The following is a 20,251-nucleotide window of genomic DNA, read 5'->3' as shown; positions in this document are numbered from 1 at the left end:
TTTGTGGTGTTCCCCTTGACCGGACTCACAAAAATAAACGTGTGCAAGCCTAGTGGTTTCTGAGCCCTTTTAAAGCAGCACCCCTGTTTCTGACAACTCTTACTTAAGATAAAGCCCATGGGTCAATGCAGGACTGGGTCTGCAACCTTGGCCCCCCTGAGAGAAACCACTGTCAGTCCCTGTCAGTTGCTGGTCACGATGCGTGGGACACCCATTTTCATTTTTAAGGTTTCTAGCGGAAGCCTGTTGAGCACTTGAGAAAGACCCTGTTTCAAATAAGGGGGAGTGAAAGAGAAAAGGGAGAGTAGAAAGGAAGGCAGTGAAGAGCCAGGGTGACTGCACGTGTGGTATTTATTGAGCAAGCATTTCTTGAGCAACTCCTGGGCGCCAGGCATCGTAGTAGGTGCTGGGGATTTGAAGGTACCGATGACACATCCCCACACTCAGGTTCAGAAAGAGGACTGCCCTTCAGTGTGACAGGTGCCAGGAGGGGGAGGGCACCTAACCCAGACTGGGAGTCAGCACCGCCCTCAAGGAGAAGTTACCAGCTAGGCTGAGACAGAAGAGTGAGTAGTGAGAGCTGGACAGAAAAAAATCGGGGGCCCTGTGGGCCACTGGGGCAGCCGTGAGCCACAGCAGGGGCTGAGGGAGAGCATGCTGTTTCAGAGCCTTATGCATCGGGGAGCGGCAGTCGCTCCACTGAGTCTCAGGGTGAACAAATGGTGAGAAAAGTCCTCTCCAAGGCTGTGGGCGGGATGTGGGTGGTAGGTGAGAGGTGGAAGATGCCAGGAGTACATTTGAACATCCTAAAAGGAAATAGAAACTTCATTTCTCCTCGTGAGTGCAGAGGGGTGTGCTCAGGAGATGCGTAACAGCCCAGGATGGTGGACTCAGGTGTGTCCGGGCCACGGGCCTTCTTGAACGCGTGCGGGAAGAGGCACTGGTCAGGGGAGGGACAGGTGCTTTTGGTGGTATCGGATCTTGTGAGGTGCGGACACCCCGGTGGGTCCAGTGCTCCCACCCAGGGACAGAGAAGGATGGGGCATGGGGAGGTAGAGTGGATGGTGGGGGGCCTGAGAGGGTGTGCCCAGGCAGAGGGCTGAGGAGAAAGGACCTTTGTGTGCGACAGCTCCTGCTGCCAGAGCAAGTGTGGGTTTTATGGCAGCTGTGGCCTCCGGTCCTAATATAGTCAACAGCTCCAAATCCCCTGCCCTGACACCTGTTAGCAAGAGGTTCCCTGAGCTGACCTCTCCTTGGGCTGCCCCCACAACATGTGCATCTGACGCATTGGGGGCCAGACCCCCACCCTCGCCGAATCACACGAATCCTGGTCAGCCCCCGGTTGACAAATTGCCTTCTCTCGACTTGGGCAGGGGCTGCTGGGGTTTTGAGGGGTGGGGTTTGTTCAGCTGTTGCTAGGGAAGGGTGAGGCTGAGCTATCCCAGAGGAAATGGGGTGTTCCTCTGGCAAGTGGCAATCTTGGCAAAGAACTGAGCGTCTGGGGAGGGGGCAACTCCGAACACAAAGAAGTCCTGGGGAGGGTCAACCTTTCCCCTTAGGATGGGGGAAATGAAATGTGATCCGCTTAATGCTGCTACAGCTGCTTCCTAACTTTGCCTCTTTCTTCCTTTGACTTTTGGAGGAGTGGGGTGGAAAAGAGATGGGGGTTCCCAGGCAGCCAGCCGTTTCCCCACTGACCCATGCTCCAACTCCCACTGCCCTGCCTCAGTAGCCTCCAGTAAGTGATGCCCAGGATGGTGCGGCTCTGTGTGGCCAGCATAATTCCCTTTGTCTCTCCCCTCCTCCCCTCTCCCTGTCTTCCTCTCTCGCCCCTTGGCTTCTCTTCCCGGCCCCGTGGTGGCTGCAGCCCAGCCCTGGGGAGCCCCTGTGGAAGTGGAGTCCTTCCTGGTCCACCCCGGTGACCTGCTGCAGCTTCGCTGTCGGCTGCGGGACGATGTGCAGAGCATCAACTGGCTGCGGGACGGGGTGCAGCTGGCGGAAAGCAACCGCACCCGCATCACAGGGGAGGAGGTGGAGGTGCAGGACTCCATGCCCGCAGACTCCGGCCTCTATGCTTGCGTAACCAGCAGCCCCTCGGGCAGTGACACCACCTACTTCTCCGTCAATGTTTCAGGTTGGTAGCCAAGCCCTGCCCTTGCCCCTCCCTAGACCCACCCCCTCCAACCCTCTCTGCCAGTTTCAGGGGAAGGTGAACCTCCTCCCACTCCGTGATCTGCCCCCACTCTGCTTCAGAAACTGCTGCCCACTAACATTGCTCCCTGCCTGCCGCGTGGCTTGGCTCTCAGAGAGGTGACTAGGTGGGGTGGGCCCCAGGACCGGAGATCTGGGGCTTCCAGGACACACCTCGGAGGTGATTGCCAGGGCTCTTGGGATGTTAAGACCCTGTGATTTTTTTCCACCACAGCTTGCCCAGATCTCCAGGAGGCTAAGTGGTGCTCGGCCAGCTTCCACCCCATCACTCCCTTGCCACTTGGACTTGGTACTCCGCTTAGTGATTAGAGCCCCTGAACAGGTGGTGGGATCCCTGCTCTGCTGGAGAGGAACCCAGGTGCACCGCGAGGGAGCTGTGCGAGGGCAGCCAGGGAGCCCTGGAGCTCTGTGAACTTGGGAACTTGCCACTCTTAGAATGTGACTTTCACAAAACTAGGAGTTGAGGAAGTGGAGCTGAAATTTTCTTTATGCCATTTATGCACCTCAGGGTGTGGACTTGGCACCAGATCCCCAAAGGTGATAGGAAGGACTGGAGAAAGATCTGGCATGAACCCTCATGGGTGACCACATGTGTATCAAGCGTGTTCTTACAAGAAATAAATACTTACTGGGGAGAGGTGTTGGCAGCTGCTGGGGTGGTGGGTGCCCTATCTGCTCTGATTAAGGAGGGCAGCCCCCAAACCTTAGTGGACACATGCTAGAAAAATTCTGACTGTGGGGTGTTTAGCCCATCCTTTGGAAATAGCATCTAGCCACAGTGCATCTAGACCTGCCTGAGTTTCCCTATAGTCAGCCGTCCAAAGAAGAATACAGGCTGCCTGGCTCCAGCACACCCAGGTGGCACCACAAGTTGAGAGAGAGCCTTTGAATGTAGGATGGAATTAAGTTAAATAGGAACAGCTGACCCTGATGGAACCACCCAGTGTGAAGGCTTCCAGGCAGTGGGGGCAGTGCTTTGGGGAAGGAAGGAAACATGCACAGGAACTGTTCTTAAACAGTTTCCGTCCCACCAAGAGATCGTCACTAAGGGAGCAGTGGGACTGGGTTCCCCATGGGGAGGGTGTCCGTGTTCATCTGGAACTTGCACTAGCCTTGGTGAAATCTAGGGGTCCCTAGGAGGAACCTCAGTGCCCCTTCTTCTTCCCATAGATGCTCTCCCCTCCTCGGAGGATGATGATGATGATGATGACTCCTCTTCAGAGGAGAAAGAAACAGATAACACCAAACCAAACCGTATGCGTGAGACACTGTTTCCTATCTTACTGCCCTTTGGGTCTGGGCGTTGGGTTTAAGAGGGGAGGGGAAGGCTGAAAGGGGAGGAAGAGAGGGCACATGGGGTCACGGTGCCTGTTCTGCTAAGTGCCAGACACTGCTCACAGGTGTTGGGCAGATGGGCAAGACACCTCCAGGTCCTGGCCTGGGCCCTGCTCCTGAGCCTGACCAGCTGCTCCTCTCCACCCTGCCTGTCTCTCTCGGCTTTCCCCGGGCAGCCGTAGCTCCATATTGGACATCCCCAGAAAAAATGGAAAAGAAATTGCATGCAGTGCCGGCTGCCAAGACAGTGAAGTTCAAATGCCCTTCCAGTGGGACCCCAAACCCCACACTGCGCTGGTTGAAAAATGGCAAAGAATTCAAACCTGACCACAGAATTGGAGGCTACAAGGTACGTGTGTGTGCATGCGAAAGTTAGAGTAACGGGAACAGGGGAGGCCGAGTTAGGAAGTCCTGATTACATGCTTTTCATTGTTTTAAGTAATACTTTCCACCTGTACAGGTTATTCATTAAAATTTTTAAATACAAAAAAATGCAAATAAAGTTTAAAAATGTCTTCAGTCTTCTTTCTGTGTAATATGGTTTTTACATAGTTGATCACATCATGTATGTAATTTCCTTGCCTTGTCATTTGTTAACATGAGTCTTTTCATGATATATTTCAAGCATGAATATTTGAAACATCATTTTTCATGACTGTGTAAGATTCCATTATTTTTAAATCCCATAATTTGGCTGGGCATGGTGGCTCACGCCTATAATCCTGTCACTTTGGGAGGCCAAGGTGGGCAGATTGCCTGAGCTCAGGAGTTCAAGACCAGCCTGGGCAACATGGTGAAACCTCCTCTCTACTAAAAATACAAAAAATTAGCCATGCGTGGTGGCAGGCTCCTGTAATCCCAGCTACTGGGGAGGCTGAGGCAGGAGAATTGCTTGAACCCAGGAGACAGAGGTTGCAGTGAGCTGAGATCGCGTCATTTCACTCTAGCCTGGGTGACAGAGCGAGACTCTGTCTTCAAAAAACAACAAAAAAAAATCCCATAATTTAATGAACTATTTTGTGATATTAGGTATTTTCTGGTTTTTCACCATAATAAATAATGTTGCAGTGAATCTCTGTCAGCTTTAAGTGTGCTTCCTTAGGGCAGATTGTTACAAGTGAAATTACCAACTTAAAGAGTGTAAGCATTTTTTTTTTTAATTATTTATTTATGTATTTATTTTTAGACAGAGTCTCGCTCTGTCGCCCAGGCTGGAGTGCAGTGGTGCCATCTTGGCTCACTGCAAGCTCCGCCTCCCAGGTTCATGCCATTCTCCTTCCTCAGCCTCCCAAGTACCTGGGATGTGCGGGCCAGCATTCCCAGCTAATTTTTGTATTTTTAGTAGAGACGGGGTTTCCTCATGTTGACCAGGCTGGTCTTGAACTCCTGACCTCAAGTGATCTGTCTGCCTGGGCCTCCCAAAGTGCTGGGATTACAGGCGTGAGCCACCGCACCCAGCCAGAAATATTTTAAATTAATTCACCACACACTCACTACATGCAAGACACCGTGCTTTAAATGCTGCAAGACAGCGTTCCTGCCCATAAAAATTTTCCAGTCTGATAGGAGGCAAATGTCCATGAGAAGCTACCGTAAAAAGTAGACTGTGATCAGTGCTTTGGTAGGCAGAGGAAAGGGTGAGCACAGTTCTGACCAGAGACTGGACTGGAGGAGATGGTTTTTAAAATGAGCTGTCAAGGGCAGTGGGGGCTGGATTCTTAGTGTAATAGGAGAGGTGCACAGTTGGGAACATTCTTGGTGTATTTGGGAGTGTTTGCAGAAGGCATATCTGTCCGGATCACGAATGACCTTGAATGTCACAGTGGAGACTTCTGGAGTCTTTACACCCCATCTGCCAGCTTGCAGAGTTGAACGGGCTGGTAGGGGGGCAATCCACGCCTTGTCCTAGCCACCCCTGCAGCCTGGGGCCCTGTGCCACCAGGCTCTGATATGGAGGGCAGGTGCCACGGGGTGCCGACATTGTCATGGGGCTTCTGCCTGCATTTTCCTCCAGACCCTCAACGTACCCCTTTGGCATTTCCCCTCAGGTCCGTTATGCTACCTGGAGCATCATAATGGACTCCGTGGTGCCCTCTGACAAGGGCAACTACACCTGCATTGTGGAGAATGAGTACGGCAGCATCAACCACACGTACCAGCTGGATGTCGTGGGTAAGAGGGCAGAGGCAGCAGGAGGAATGAGTTTAGCGGGAAGGGCCGGGCTTGGAGAACACAGCCGGGGTGTCCAGGTTTCTTAGGGGCAGAGTCAGGATAGCAATTGGCACTTCTTGGCTTTGTCACCTTGAGCAGGTCACTTCTTCCTTTTGAGCCTCACTTTTCTTATCTATAAAATAGAGTTAAGATCAGACAGTAACACGGTCAAAGCTGGTTGTCACTGTGAAATGGAAGGTGCTGTTCAGAGTCTGTCCTGAAGAAGGCGCTGTTGGAGAGTTGTTAAATGTAGCGTAATAGGAGCTGTCGCTTAATGCCAGCAATATGCCAGGCTCCTTAAATACCTGCCCTGTAATGCTCGTGGCACACCTGCAAGGTGGGCAGTATTAGTCTAGCCCTGCACAGGAGCACAGGCGCATAGGCTCAGAGAGGTCAGACACCTTGCTAATGCAGAACTGCACACCTGTGCCAACTTCAGGGTATCACAGGAGACTCTGGGAAGAACATTGAGCCTCTTGGAGCTATTACTGCAACCTTTTCCTTCTAGCAGTTCTGAAACTCACTCCCTAGAGATCATTGGGTACAGAATCTCTCAGCCAGTGTTCTTCCTGATTATGATGATATGGTCTAAAAAGGAGATTGTGGCCAGGTGCAGTGGCTTATGATCTCCAGGTGGCATGATGAGATTACTCATGCCTGTGATCCCATCACTTTAGGAGGCCAAGGCTGGAGGATTGCTTGAGGCCAGGAGTGTGAGACCAGCCTGGGCAACACAGTGAGACCCTGTCTCTATAAAAAAATTTAAAAATTAGCCTAGTGCAGTGGCATGTACTTGTAGTGCCAGCTGAGTTAACTGAGCTGGTGGGAAGATCACTTGAGCCCAGGAGTTCGAAGCTGCAGTGAGCTATGATGACACCCTTGCGCTCCAGCGTGGGTGACAGAGTAAGACCCTGCCTCTAAAAAAAAAAGGTAAAAAGATTCTGATCCAAGAGGTTGGGGTAAGATCTGAGATTCTGCGTTTCTAACAGGCTCCTAGGGGATGCTGGTAGCACTGCTCGTGGACCACACTTTGAATAGCAGGAGTCAAAGTGACTCTGGTTTTACTTAAGGAGGAGCAGGTTGTGCTGAGGTCTGGGAGTGCAACTGAGTTAGAAGGTTCTCCATTAAAGCATGAGCGACTTACTGTGACTGTAAATATGATGACTGCCTTGGGGAGGAGGATCCTGATGGCTTAGGGCCTGAAGAGAGGGTGTCCCTTTCCCCAGCTCTGTTTTGAGAGGCTTGGGCTCAGCAGAAGTGCTGCGAGGTTTACAACCCATCACTGGGAAAGCCAAGTGGGGCGCAGGTGAGCCCACCCCTCTTTAGCCATGGCAAGGTCCCCGTGACAAGTGCCTCCTCTCCCATCTTCCACAGAGCGGTCCCCTCACCGGCCCATCCTGCAAGCAGGGTTGCCCGCCAACAAGACAGTGGCCCTGGGTAGCAACGTGGAGTTCATGTGTAAGGTGTACAGTGATCCGCAGCCGCACATCCAGTGGCTAAAGCACATCGAGGTGAACGGGAGCAAGATTGGTCCAGACAACCTGCCTTATGTCCAGATCTTGAAGGTAATCATGGCACCAGTCTTCGTGGGCCAGTCTACTGGGAAGAAGACCACTGTCTCGGGGGCTCAAGTTCCTGTGGGCAGGCTCAGTGCCCCCGAATGGGATCATTCCTCGCACTTCAGGCACACACACTCCATCTTGGTAGGGATCTAGCCACATCCCCCAGGACTAGTGACAGAGGTCACAAAGTGGAGGTGAGCTGGGAACAGAGGGCTGCAGGGGTGGGTGGTGCTGGTCTGTAATAAGCTTTGAGAGCAATGTCACTGGGGCTTTAGGGTCAGCTACACAAGGAAGGCATTTGGACCCCTGCCTTTTCATTGCCCGAAACCAGAGCCTTTCCACCAAGCGTTTCCCAGTCTTAGCCCTGTGTCCCGAGTTACGTACGATCTTTCTGGCAAATGGGGTGCATGATAAGAGCATCTGTTAGGAAGAGTTGGAAAAACAAATGCCACGTATAAATTCTAAGCCATATGAGGAGTAATGGCATTTTCTTCCTTTTTCCTCTCACTCCCAGACATTCATTGTCCCTGAATGCTCCATTAATGCAGGGAAAGTAATTGCCTAAATCTCCAGTGGATCTCGCAACAGGAAGGAACCAGAAGCTGGGAAAGTTGTTTACCTCTTTGTCCCAGAGTTAGACCTCATCCTCCCCTGGCTTGGCTATCTCAGAGATAATACTGGCCCTCCCTTCTCTTGTCTTTGCTGCTGGTGCTAAAACTGCTCTGTAGGTCATTGGCCACTGTCTCCACTCACAACCCCTGCTCCAGTCCTGGAGGGAGTGGGTTAAACACAAATAGAACATTCCATTTGAAGCAGTTCTTTTTTTTTTTTTTTTTTTAAGTCAAGTGCTTTGGACTTTGAAGTCCACTTGTTCTGTCCTTGTAAAAGGGAAAGAAGGCCGGGCGCAGTGGCTCACGCCTGTAATCCCAGCACTTTAGATCACTTGAGGTCAGGAGTTTGAGACCAGCCTGGCCAATATGGTGAAACCCCATCTCTACTAAAAATACAAAAATTAGCTGTGCGTAGTGGTTGGCACCTGTAGTCCCAGCTACTCAGGAGGCTGAGGCAAGCTAACTGCTTGAACCCAGGAGGCAGAGGTTGCAGTGAGCTGAGATCACGCCACTGCACTCCAGCCTGGGTGACAGAGTGAGTGAGACTCTGCGTCAAAAAAAAAAAAAAATTCTAAAAGAGAAAGATAATAAATCTCACTTAACATCTCCCTTCGCTCCCTGGGCCTGCCTGAAAGTTACATGGGAGCAACGTGCGTGGCCACGTCTCAGCTTTGCCCAACTGACTGGTGTGTCGTTGGTTTGTTCCAGCATTCGGGGATTAATAGCTCGGATGCGGAGGTGCTGACCCTGTTCAATGTGACAGAGGCCCAGAGCGGGGAGTATGTGTGTAAGGTTTCCAATTATATTGGTGAAGCTAACCAGTCTGCGTGGCTCACTGTCACCAGACCTGTGGCAAAAGGTAATGGGGAGATGGATGGGACCCTGTGCTGGGGATTTGATGTAGGCCCCAAGCTGCTGGGGCAGGCGGGGAAGCCAGTACTGGACTGTCCTTGCCACCCTACTGTATTTCTAGTGCCCAGAGCCATGGAAAAATACCCGGCCTGGGAGGCTGGTTTGGTTTGGTATTGTGTTGGTGTCTGTGGGTTCCCTCTCTGCCTTCTGTGTGTTCCTTGGCTGTGTGTGGATCCATGCGAGGACTCATGGGGACACGTCTTGCTGTGTTACAAATGGTACTTCAGACTGAAGGTGTGAGTGAGTGGTGATTAAGAGAAGGGGCCATAGGCCAGGCACGGTGGCTCATGCCTGTAATCCCAGCACTTTGGGAGGCTGAGGTGGGAGGATCGCTGGAAGCCAGGAGTTTGAGACCAGCCTGGGCAACATAGCAAGACCCCATCTCTACAAATTAAATTAGCCAAGTATGGTGGCATGTGCCTGTAGTCCCAGCTAGTCTGAAGGCTGAGGCAGGAGGATTGCCTGAGCTTAGAAGGTCGAGGCTGCAGTGAGCTATGTTTATGCTACTGCACCCCAGCCTGGGTTGACAGAATGGTACCACATCTCTTAAAAAAGAGAGAGAAGGAGTTAGGCATTCCCTTGCATACTCGCATCTGCTGGCTGTGTATGCACATGTGCGCGCGAGTGTGTGTGTGTGCGCATGTGTGTGTCTGCAGCCCCCGCCATCCCTCCTGTGTTCACCTTCTGGCTATCTTTACCTGAAACCAAACAGCCCCTGCCCGCCGGCCCCATTTCTCCATGCCGCTCACCGCCCGCATGCTCGGATGGGCCAGTGGCTGCCAGCATCTGGTGAAGGGTCGTAACCAGCCGTCGTCTTCTCAGGTCTGCTGGAGTTCTTCCCTCAGGGTCTCACCCTCTTCCTCTAACAGGTTTTGCTGCCTGGTGGTTTTCATTTGTTCCTTGTTGCAAAGAAGATGTAGGGGAGCATTTCTTCCTCTAGTCCCCCTTCTCTCTGTCTCCTTCCCTTGCTCTGCGTCTCTTAGAGGTCTCATGTCCTGTGCTTGTCCATTTTGCTTCCGTTGTCTCTTCTAGACTGCTGGAGTTAATACCACCGACAAAGAGATGGAGGTGCTTCACTTAAGAAATGTCTCCTTTGAGGACGCAGGGGAGTATACGTGCTTGGCGGGTAACTCTATCGGACTCTCCCATCACTCTGCATGGTTGACCGTTCTGGAAGGTACACACTGTAACTTCTCCTCTCGATGTCCTGCCCTCGCCACGGGCATGGGGGGAGCATGCATTTCCAGGCTTGGGGAGACACAGAGGCAGGAGAGCTGGAAGAATGGGCTCCTGCCTGCCTGGTGCCACGTCCTGCCCCAGCTTTGAGGGCTGAATCCTCTCAGCTCAGAGAAGAGCTTCCCTAGTTTTGCAGGTGCACGGAGGCCTCCCACCCATACACCTGCCTCTGCTCTCCCCCTGGCCGTTGCAATGCATGCCCGAGATCTGGGTTTACCCTGCAGCCAGACTCCTCCAGGGCAGGCTCCTTCCGTCCTTGGGTCCAGCAGCCTCCCCCCTCCGCTGGGTACTGAGCATCTGAAAAGTCTCAGATAGGGCCCTACGCCTCTTCTCCCTTCTCAAGTGCTCAGCCCAGGGGTGGGACTTGCTGCTTGCAAAGAGCAGCCCACCCTCCTGTACTGCCATCCTATTGCCTTTGAAGAAGGAGATCAGCCTGGACAGGTGAACTGAGCTGCCTTCAGAAAGGCCTGTCTCAGGCAGCCACAGCAGGCTTCACAATGTCCATGTATCCTCTTTGGCTGCTGCCGTCTCTGCTCTCCCAAGAGGGGAGGTCTGCATGTTGAGCCAGGGAGGAAGGAGCCTGCAGCCTGCTCAGGGTGGTGGCCGGTGACTGCGGTGCCAGGGCTTGCTGTTGTCTCTCGGAATGTCCTGCATGTGGGTCTGGCTGTCCCTGCTGGCACTGCCCTCTCCTCTCTCCCCTCCTTTCCCACTCTGCCCTGCTTGCCCGTCAGGGTCTCCGGATGCCCCTGCTGGAGGCAGAGAAGCGTTCTGTTTTTATCGTCGTCCCTGTCTTGGTCCTGTCTGTGCTCCCCATGTGCTCCCAATCAGTTGTCTTCGTTCCTCAACATCAGGGAAAGAAAAAACAGCAACACTTCTCCCTGTCATCAGCTCTGCTGTCTCCTTGTCAGGCCTTGGGACGTTCTCTGGGCTCAGTCTAGGGTCGTGCCTCATGCCTCATGCCTCTCTGCGAAGGTTCCTAGGGGCGCCGCCTCCGTGGCTGGCTGGTGGGTTTTAAAGGGGAAGGTTGGGAGGAGGCCTGTGGAAGGAGGAGGGCCGTCCACACCCGTGGGGCAAAGCGTGTTCCATGAAACCAGTGCTGCGCATGCTGGGATGAAAGCCTCCCAGCCTCTCGTGCTGAAGGGAAAGGTGGACCGAACTGGCTTAGCTGCTGTGGCAATGGGGTGGGGGGTGAATCCTAATCAGAAGGTGGGAGAAGAGAATAACAAAATGGAACCCTGCCCCCTGCTGCCACATTTCCTTAAGTTTTAGGAGTTGGGGCCTATGAGTAGAATTTGAAAGAACTACCAAAAAAGGTTATTTTTGGAAATTAAGTCAGCTTTGCCTGTGGTTTGGCTAGGAATAAATATTTACCTGTGTGCCCCGACAGAGATGACACAGACCCAAAGTGGGACATTGAGCAAGGCACAGGCTGGTTCCCCTCCTGTCCTCTGTCCTCATTCTGTGAGTGCCACCATCACCAGGTACTGTGGCCTGCAGAAATAAACGAGGCACCAACCCTGCCCTCAGGGACCCTGTGTCTTCTTAGGGACAGAGGACTCAGAAACACCTGTGTCCCTGCATGTTAAGTACATGCACACAGTGCTGAGGCTTTGCAGAGAAGGGCCATGGCTCCCTGAGGAGACCAGGCTTTGCAGAGAAGGGCCATGGCTCCCTGAGGAGACCAAGAAAGGCACATAGAAGTGATTTCTCAGCTGGCCCTTGCAGGATCCCTGGGTGCCTGTACCTCTCCAGTCCAGCTGAGCAAGGAGGCTCAGGAATTAATGAGGATGGGGCTTGTGTAGCACGATGGTTCTAGGCCATCCCTCTTCCGTGGCTGAAGTCCATTGAAGGCAGCCTCCAAGATCAGGGGGTTGCCTGATCCTCCTAGTGCCACAATCCCAGTCCTAGCTAGAACTTGCCATGGTTCTTCTCCCTAAAAGTTCCCAGGGGACAGGAGATAGGTGTTGCTTTTCTAATGGAGTGGGACCTCACATGGACGGGGCCCTCCGAGCCTGCTAACACCCTCTTCGCACTGACTCAGCCCTGGAAGAGAGGCCGGCAGTGATGACCTCGCCCCTGTACCTGGAGATCATCATCTATTGCACAGGGGCCTTCCTCATCTCCTGCATGGTGGGGTCGGTCATCGTCTACAAGATGAAGAGTGGTACCAAGAAGAGCGACTTCCACAGCCAGATGGCTGTGCACAAGCTGGCCAAGAGCATCCCTCTGCGCAGACAGGTAACAGAAAGTAGATGGGGGATTTGCACACTCAGCACCACCTCTCTCTCTGGGCCTCTAATGCCCTGCCCTCTCCATTGTCCCTAATCTACAGCTCTGGGCCTTGTTTTCTGGCTTCTGGGCAAGGCACAGTGGAATGTCATGAACTAAGTGTTCTAGAGTCTGTTTCAAGCTAGTGTAGCCCATGAATTTCCTGCACCCTCCATATCACACTGCAAGTCCTCCGGACCCCTGGGACATGGATTGGGAGGAAGTCCTATTTGGACGGAATGTGCAGCCAATGGCATGAATTTGAACTGTCCCCAAGGGCTGCTTAGAAGTGCAGAGATGCAGGGTAGAGAAGAGAACTGTTTGTATTAGTCCGTTTTCACGCTGCTGAGAAAGACATACCCAAGACCGGGCAATTTACAAAAGAAAGAGGTTTAATGGACTCACAGTTCCACGTGGCTGGGGAGGCCTCACAATCGCAGAAGGCAAAAGGCACGTCTCACATGGCGGCAGACGAGAAGAGAGCTTGTACAGGGAAAAAATCCCCTTTATAAAATCATCAGATCTTGTGAGATTTATTCATTATCACAAGAACAGCATGGGGAAGACCTGCCCCCATGAGTCAATGACCTCCTACCAGGTCCCTCCCATAACACGTGGGAATTCAAGATGAGATTTGGGTGGGGACACAGCCAAACCATATCAGCCATACCATATCCTTGTCCCCTGTGTGCCCACCCTTCCCCATGGGAGGAAATGGTACAGATGGCACAGGTGTGTGCAAGAATGACCGTTCCCTCAGAAGCCTGTGCTCATTCTGGAAGGTGCTTTGGGAGTTAGGAATCCATAAGCTAAGGCAAAGTATTTGCAAAGAGTCAGGAGAATAGAGTTGTTACTGCAGTGATCAGTTATAAAATGTCAAGCTGGAAGAGGTGCATTTGGTCTGCTTATTTTAAAGGTGAGTGAAGTCCAGAAAGGCCAGCTCGTGGCAGAAATAGGTCAGTCCTAGAAGTTGGGCCTCCTGGCCTACCATGGTCTTTGGACCACTCTGTGTTGAGGAAAGAACATCAGATACACAGACATGTGCCTCTGCCATTGTTGGGAAGCTCTGACTAGGAATGTGAAGGAGTCACCCCTGTTCCCCCTCCTTGCTCTAGGGTGACCCCACTCTTCCTTGCAGGTGTCTGCTGACTCCAGTGCATCCATGAACTCTGGAGTTCTTCTGGTTCGGCCGTCACGGCTCTCCTCCAGTGGGACTCCCATGCTAGCAGGGGTCTCTGAGTATGAGCTTCCCGAAGACCCTCGCTGGGAGCTGCCTCGGGACAGGTAATAATACTTTAACTCCCAACTTTTTGAAGGCATTCCTTGCTTGCTATTCTAGTGGTGGAAGGTGCGTATACTAACACCTTCTGGGCGGTGAAGGATCATGAAATGCCTGCAGAAGCATTCATTCCACTTTCTGCTCGCAGTTGCGTGAAATACAGAGAGGTGGAGATGGGGTACCTCTCAAGGTTTGAACTTCACCAGCCCCAACTTAATGCCACTCTCTGTTCCCCCGAAAGACTGGTCTTAGGCAAACCCCTGGGAGAGGGCTGCTTTGGGCAGGTGGTGTTGGCAGAGGCTGTCGGGCTGGACAAGGACAAACCCAACCGTGTGACCAAAGTGGCTGTGAAGATGTTGAAGTGTAAGTGATGCTTCTGTCCTTGCAAAGAAAATCTTGTCCCGTTCCAAGCAAACAGCAGGCCTCGGGCCCAGCAGAACAGCTTCTCTGGTGCCTTTGCTGCCCACACCTGCTGCCCTGCATGCTTGGGGTTACCTGGCAGTGGAGGGGGTGTTCTGCACCTTGAGATTGTTCTATGACCTCACTCTGTTCCTTGGCGTCAGCGTGGGCTGTGGTCAGGTGTTTATCCTAGATCCGTCGCTTGCAGGCTTTCCTCACCACATCCCTGCCCACTCACTACCACCTATTGCAACAACGGCTCCCATGAGTGGGAAGAGAAAACAAGTTTGGATGAAGTGGGGAGGAAAGAATCAAGTCCCAGGGAAAAGCAGCCCCTCGACACATACCCCACTCCCTTAGCCTTTATCCTGCCCTCCTCCCTTCCCAAGTAAATGAGTCTCAACGTGTTCTTTAAAGCGGACGCAACAGAGAAAGACTTGTCAGACCTGATCTCAGAAATGGAGATGATGAAGATGATCGGGAAGCATAAGAATATCATCAACCTGCTGGGGGCCTGCACGCAGGACGGTGGGTGCCGGCCAGACTGGCTTTCCCTGCCCAGCGGGGAGAAGATCTGAGCTGGGGTATCAGTCCCAAGGCCTCTCTCAGCCACAGTTAGGGAAGGGGGTTAAGAGAGGCCGCTTTGGCAGGGGTTAAAATGTGTTATCTCGGGATCTGGGCTCCGCTCATTGGTGTTCATTTAGGAATACAGATACCTAGATTCATACATGTGGTGTGTTAACAGAGGCAGCTGAGTAATTATGGTCTAAGAGCGCTCAGGCTGGGTGCAGTGGCTCATGCCTGTAATCCCAGCACTTTGGGAGGCCGAGGCAGGCAGATCACTTGAGATCAGGAGTTCGAGACCAGTCTGGCCAAAATAGTGAAACCCCGTCTCTACTGAAAATACAAAAGTTAGCCAGGCATGGTCACACATGCCTATAATCCCAGCTACTCGGGAGGCTGAGGCATAAGACTTGCTTGAACCCGGGAGGTGGAGGTTGCAGTGAGCCGAGATCACGCCATTGTACTCCAGCTTGGGAGACACTCCCACTGTCTCAAAAATAAAATAAATAAATAGTCCAGGCACAGTGGCTCACGCCTGTAATCCCAGCACTTTGGGAGGGTGAGGTGGGTGGATCACTTGAGGTCAGGAGTTCGAGACCAGCCTGGCCAACAGGTGAAACCCCATCTCTACTAAAAATACAAAAAGTAGCCGGGCGTGGTGGCGCATGCCTGTAATTCCAGCTACTCGGGAGGCTGTGGCAGGAGAATCGTTTGAACCTGGGAGGCAGAGGTTGCAGTTAGCCGAGATCGCGCCATTGCACTCCAGCCTGGGCAACAAGAGCAAAACTCCATCTCAAAAAAAAAAAAAAAAAAAATTAGCCAGGCATTGTGCATGCCTGTAATCCCAGCTGCTTGGGAGGCTGAGGCAGGAGAATCACTTGAATCCAGAAGGCGAAGGTTGCAGTGAGCTGAAATTGTGCCACTGCACTCCAGCCTGGGCAACAGAGTGAGACTCCATCTCAAAATAAACAGACAAACAAACTGGGGCTCTTACCCCAATGTTGCTCTGGAATTTTCTGGACTATGCTGGGAATAATTATTTCTCTGATTTTCTTTGGGTAGTAGAATGGATTTCCCAGGTCCTAAGAGGAGGCAGGAGATGGGAGGTTGGCCAGGGTGTGCTGCTGGGGGTGGGGTTTCTTTGAGGTGAAGCCAAACCTCCTCACCTGCTGCTGGCCCCGTGGCCTCTTCTCCTGTGCCTACAGGTCCCTTGTATGTCATCGTGGAGTATGCCTCCAAGGGCAACCTGCGGGAGTACCTGCAGGCCCGGAGGCCCCCAGGGCTGGAATACTGCTACAACCCCAGCCACAACCCAGAGGAGCAGCTCTCCTCCAAGGACCTGGTGTCCTGCGCCTACCAGGTGGCCCGAGGCATGGAGTATCTGGCCTCCAAGAAGGTGTGGAACCTGAAGGCTCCCCTGGGTAATGCCAGGGTGGGAACAGAGCCCCCCTAGTCCTCCAGCCTGTGACTTGTCATCTTGTGGTGGCATTGTGGATGCACTGAGCACTGGCCCTGTGTGCCCTGTGTGTTGTCTTAGGCTCTCTGGGAACTGCGGAGTCAGGAGAGCCAGTGTAGCCAGGTGGCCTTGGGGTCAGACTGATGTAGGGTCAGATCTGTGCACTGCCACTTTCTCCGTAGCCTCAGGCAACTACTTAGCATCTTAAAATTCTTCAAATACAAAATAAGAATAATATCAGCTGGGTTCAGTGGCCAAGGCGGGAGGATTGCTTGAGCTCAGGAGTTTGAGACCAGGTTGGGCAACATATTGAGACCCTGTCTTTAAAAAAAAAAAAAATTAAAAAATTAGCTGGGTGTGGTAGTGCGTGCCGGTAGTCCCAGCTACTCGGGAGGCTGAGGTGGGAGGCTAGCTTGAGCCCAGGAGTTTGAGGCTGCACTGATCCATGATCACACCACTGCACCCCAGCCGGGGCAACAAGGCCCTGTCTCAAAAGAAAATAAAGTATAACAATACCTGTTGTAGAATTGTTATGAAATAAAATGAAACTGTCTGTGAGTGTTGAGTGCAGTGTTTGGTGTGTAAGGGCTGGCTTGGTTTGAGCCCAGCCCCATGTGGACTTGCTGTGCTGGGAGGCAGGACCTAGGAGCACGCATCACTGCAGACGCAGCAGAGGCATAAGGGGCCAGTCTTTGGGGAAGGAAGGGAGGAGCGCTTGCTGTGATGAGAAGCCTGGAGCTGGCAGAGAACGTTAGAGGAGGGGAAGCAAAGGTTCGGGGGCAGAGCAGTGTGGCAGGAGAAGTTCTATGAGACAAGTCGGCTAGTTGCATGGGTGGCGGCCCCCTAGAGCCTTCCAGCTCCCTCACCTCCCCCACTGCTGCTCTCCCTTCCTCCTTCCTCAGTGCATACACCGAGACCTGGCGGCCAGGAATGTCCTGGTGACAGAGGACAATGTGATGAAGATAGCAGACTTTGGCCTCGCACGGGACATTCACCACATCGACTACTATAAAAAGACAACCAACGTGAGTGCCGACAGGGCTGCCCTGTGCTAGTGGTTTCATCTGAGAAGCGAGGAGTGGGGTGGGCTGAGAACCCACCCCCTAGTCCCTTCCTACCCGTGCCCTCATGGCCCTGCCTGGGGCCACCCCAACCTCCCCTGTGCTGCTTTCAGGGCCGACTGCCTGTGAAGTGGATGGCGCCCGAGGCATTATTTGACCGGATCTACACCCACCAGAGTGATGTGTGAGTTTGTAATAGCAATTGCCAGGGAGGTGTGGGATAGAGAGCTTCTAGCACTGTAGAGTCCTGCTTTCCCTCTGGACTGAGGAGTCCTCTTTCCACCCTAGAGAGAAAAACAAAACATTGTCTGTGGCCATTCCCTCTGCTCCAGATGTTGAAAGGCTGATCTGTGTCTCCTGGCACTGCCCTGGGTGGAGGATTTGTGCTGGGGGAGGGGAGGTGGAGAAGCTCTAACACCCTGTGGCTCCCCGCCCATTTGCAGGTGGTCTTTTGGGGTGCTCCTGTGGGAGATCTTCACTCTGGGTGGCTCCCCGTACCCCGGTGTGCCTGTGGAGGAGCTTTTCAAGCTGCTGAAGGAGGGTCACCGCATGGACAAGCCCAGTAACTGCACCAACGAGCTGTAAGCCCGAGGAGATGTTGGAGGCCCCGAGCCAGGCCCTGGGGCAAGAGTGGGCTTGAGGGGCAGGGGGCTAGACTAGAGAGTATCCATCTCCAGGAGGCGGCCCTGACCTTACAGTCCTGCCGCAGGTACATGATGATGCGGGACTGCTGGCATGCAGTGCCCTCACAGAGACCCACCTTCAAGCAGCTGGTGGAAGACCTGGACCGCATCGTGGCCTTGACCTCCAACCAGGTAAGGCTGCCCATGCCAGAGCCAGAGCTCAGACTGTCCCCACTGCGTGCACGCACCTCCCTGAGCAGGGAGGAGGGGCCCGGCCCATCACTGCTTCCTCTCGCCCATCACAGGAGTACCTGGACCTGTCCATGCCCCTGGACCAGTACTCCCCCAGCTTTCCCGACACCCGGAGCTCTACGTGCTCCTCAGGGGAGGATTCCGTCTTCTCTCATGAGCCGCTGCCCGAGGAGCCCTGCCTGCCCCGACACCCAGCCCAGCTTGCCAATGGCGGACTCAAACGCCGCTGACTGCCACCCACACGCCCTCCCCAGACTCCACCGTCAGCTGTAACCCTCACCCACAGCCCCTGCTGGGCCCACCACCTGTCCGTCCCTGTCCCCTTTCCTGCTGGCAGGAGCTGGCTGCCTACCAGGGGCCTTCCTGTGTGGCCTGCCTTCACCCCACTCAGCTCACCTCTTCCTCCACCTCCTCTCCACCTGCTGGTGAGAGGTGCAAAGAGGCAGATCTTTGCTGTCGGCCACTTCATCCCCTCCCAGATGTTGGACCAAGACCCCTCCCTGCCACCAGGCACGGCCTGGAGGGCGGGGAGTGGGAGCCGATGAACAGGCATGCAAGTGAGAGCTTCCTGAGCTTTCTCCTGTCAGTTTGGTCTGTTTTGCCTTCACCCATAAGCCCCTCACACTCTGGTGGCAGGTGCCTTGTCCTCAGGGCTACAGCAGAGCAGTAAGGAGGTCAGTGCTTCGAGCCTCAATTGAAGGTGACCTCTGCCCCAGATAGGTGGTGCCAGTGGCTTATTAATTCCGATACTAGTTTGCTTTACTGACCAAATGTCTGGTACCAGAGGATGGTGAGGCGAAGGCCAAGTTGGGGGCAGTGTTGTGGCCCTGGGGCCCAGCCCCAAACTGGGGGCTCTGTACATAGCTATGAAGAAAACACAAAGTGTATAAATCTGAGTATATATTTACATGTCTTTTTAAAAGGGTCGTTACCAGAGATTTACCCATCGGGTAAGATGCTCCTGGTGGCTGGGAGGCATCAGTTACTATATATTAAAAACAAAGAAAAAAGAAAAAAAGGAAAATGTTTTTAAAAAGGTCATATATTTTTTGCTACTTTTGCTGTTTTATTTTTTTAAATTATGTTCTAAACCTATTTTCAGTTTAGGTCCCTCAATAAAAATTGCTGCTGCTTCATTTATCTATGGGCTGTGTGAAAAGGGTGGGAATGTCCACTGAAAAGAAGGGACACCCACAGGCCCTGGGGCTAGGTCTGTCCCGAGGGCACCGCACGCTCCCGGCGCAGGTTCCTTGTAACCTCTTCTTCCTAGGTCCTGCACCCAGACCTCACGACGCACCTCCTGCCTCTCCACTGCTTTTGGAAAGTCAGAAAAAGAAGATGTCTGCATCGAGGGCAGGAACCCCATCCATGCACTAGAGGCGCTGGGCAGAGAGTCAAGGCCCAGCAGCCATCGACCATGGATGGTTTCCTCCAAGGAAACCGGTGGGGTTGGGCTGGGGAGGGGGCACCTACCTAGGAATAGCCACGGGGTAGAGCTAAAGTGATTAAGAGGAAGGCAAGGGCGCGGTTGCTCACGCCTGTAATCCCAGCACTTTGAGACACCGAGGTGGGCAGATCACTTCAGGTCAGGAGTTTGAGACCAGCCTGGCCAACTTAGTGAAACCCCATCTCTACTAAAAATGCAAAAATTATCCGGGCATGGTGGCACACGCCTGTAATCCCAGCTCCACAGGAGGCTGATGCAGAATCCCTTGAACCTGGGAGGCAGAGGTTGCAGTGAGCCGAGATTGCGCCATTGCACTCCAGCCTGGGCGACAGAGAAAACAAAAAGGAAAACAAATGATGAAGGTCTGCAGAAACTGAAACCCAGACATGTGTCTGCCCCCTCTGTGGGCGTGGTTTTGCCGGTGCTTCTAAGTGCAGGAGAACATGTCACCTGAGGCTAGTGTGGCATTCAGGTCCCTGGCTTCGTTTCTTGTTGGTATGCCTCCCCAGATCGTCCTTCCTGTATCCATGTGACCAGACTGTATTTGTTAGGACTGTCGCAGATCTTGGCTTCTTACAGTTCTTCCTGTCCAAACTCCATCCTGCCTCTCAGGAACGGGGGGAGAATTCTCCGAATGTTTTTGGTTTTTTGGCTGCTTGGAATTTACTTCTGCCACCTGCTGGTCATCACTGTCCTCAGCAAGTGGATTCTGGCTCCCCGGTACCTCATGGCTCAAACTACCACTCCTCAGTCGCTATATTAAAGCTTATGTTTTGCTGGATTACTGCTAAATACAAAAGAAAGTTCAATATGTTTTCATTTCT

The 20,251-nt window shown here is 53.1% G+C and overlaps 1 protein-coding gene across 22 annotated transcripts in view; it reads left to right on the top strand.

Moving 5' to 3' along the window:
• FGFR1 (fibroblast growth factor receptor 1) overlaps positions 1–20,236 on the top strand; it is a 56,286-nt gene extending 36,050 nt beyond the window's left edge. For 3 of the 22 annotated variants that reach the window (XM_063726339.1, XM_063726344.1, XM_063726340.1), the window contains 16 exons: positions 1,868–2,134; positions 3,382–3,465; positions 3,612–3,895; positions 5,595–5,718; positions 7,132–7,322; positions 9,875–10,019; positions 12,120–12,323; positions 13,486–13,630; positions 13,867–13,988; positions 14,442–14,552; positions 15,794–15,984; positions 16,947–17,069; positions 17,219–17,289; positions 17,549–17,686; positions 17,815–17,920; positions 19,251–20,236. In XM_063726339.1, coding sequence (XP_063582409.1) covers positions 1,868–2,134; positions 3,382–3,465; positions 3,612–3,895; positions 5,595–5,718; positions 7,132–7,322; positions 9,875–10,019; positions 12,120–12,323; positions 13,486–13,630; positions 13,867–13,988; positions 14,442–14,552; positions 15,794–15,984; positions 16,947–17,069; positions 17,219–17,289; positions 17,549–17,686; positions 17,815–17,920; positions 19,251–19,457 — 2,513 coding nt within the window. In that variant the 3' untranslated portion in view covers positions 19,458–20,236. 22 annotated transcript variants of the gene reach the window in all.
• The last annotated feature ends 15 nt before the right edge of the window (positions 20,237–20,251 follow it).

The sequence above is a fragment of the Pongo abelii genome, chromosome 7 (genome assembly GCF_028885655.2).
Source record: "Pongo abelii isolate AG06213 chromosome 7, NHGRI_mPonAbe1-v2.0_pri, whole genome shotgun sequence".
Classification (NCBI taxonomy): Eukaryota; Metazoa; Chordata; class Mammalia; order Primates; family Hominidae; genus Pongo; species Pongo abelii.
This window is presented reverse-complemented; position numbering and strand designations above follow the sequence as displayed.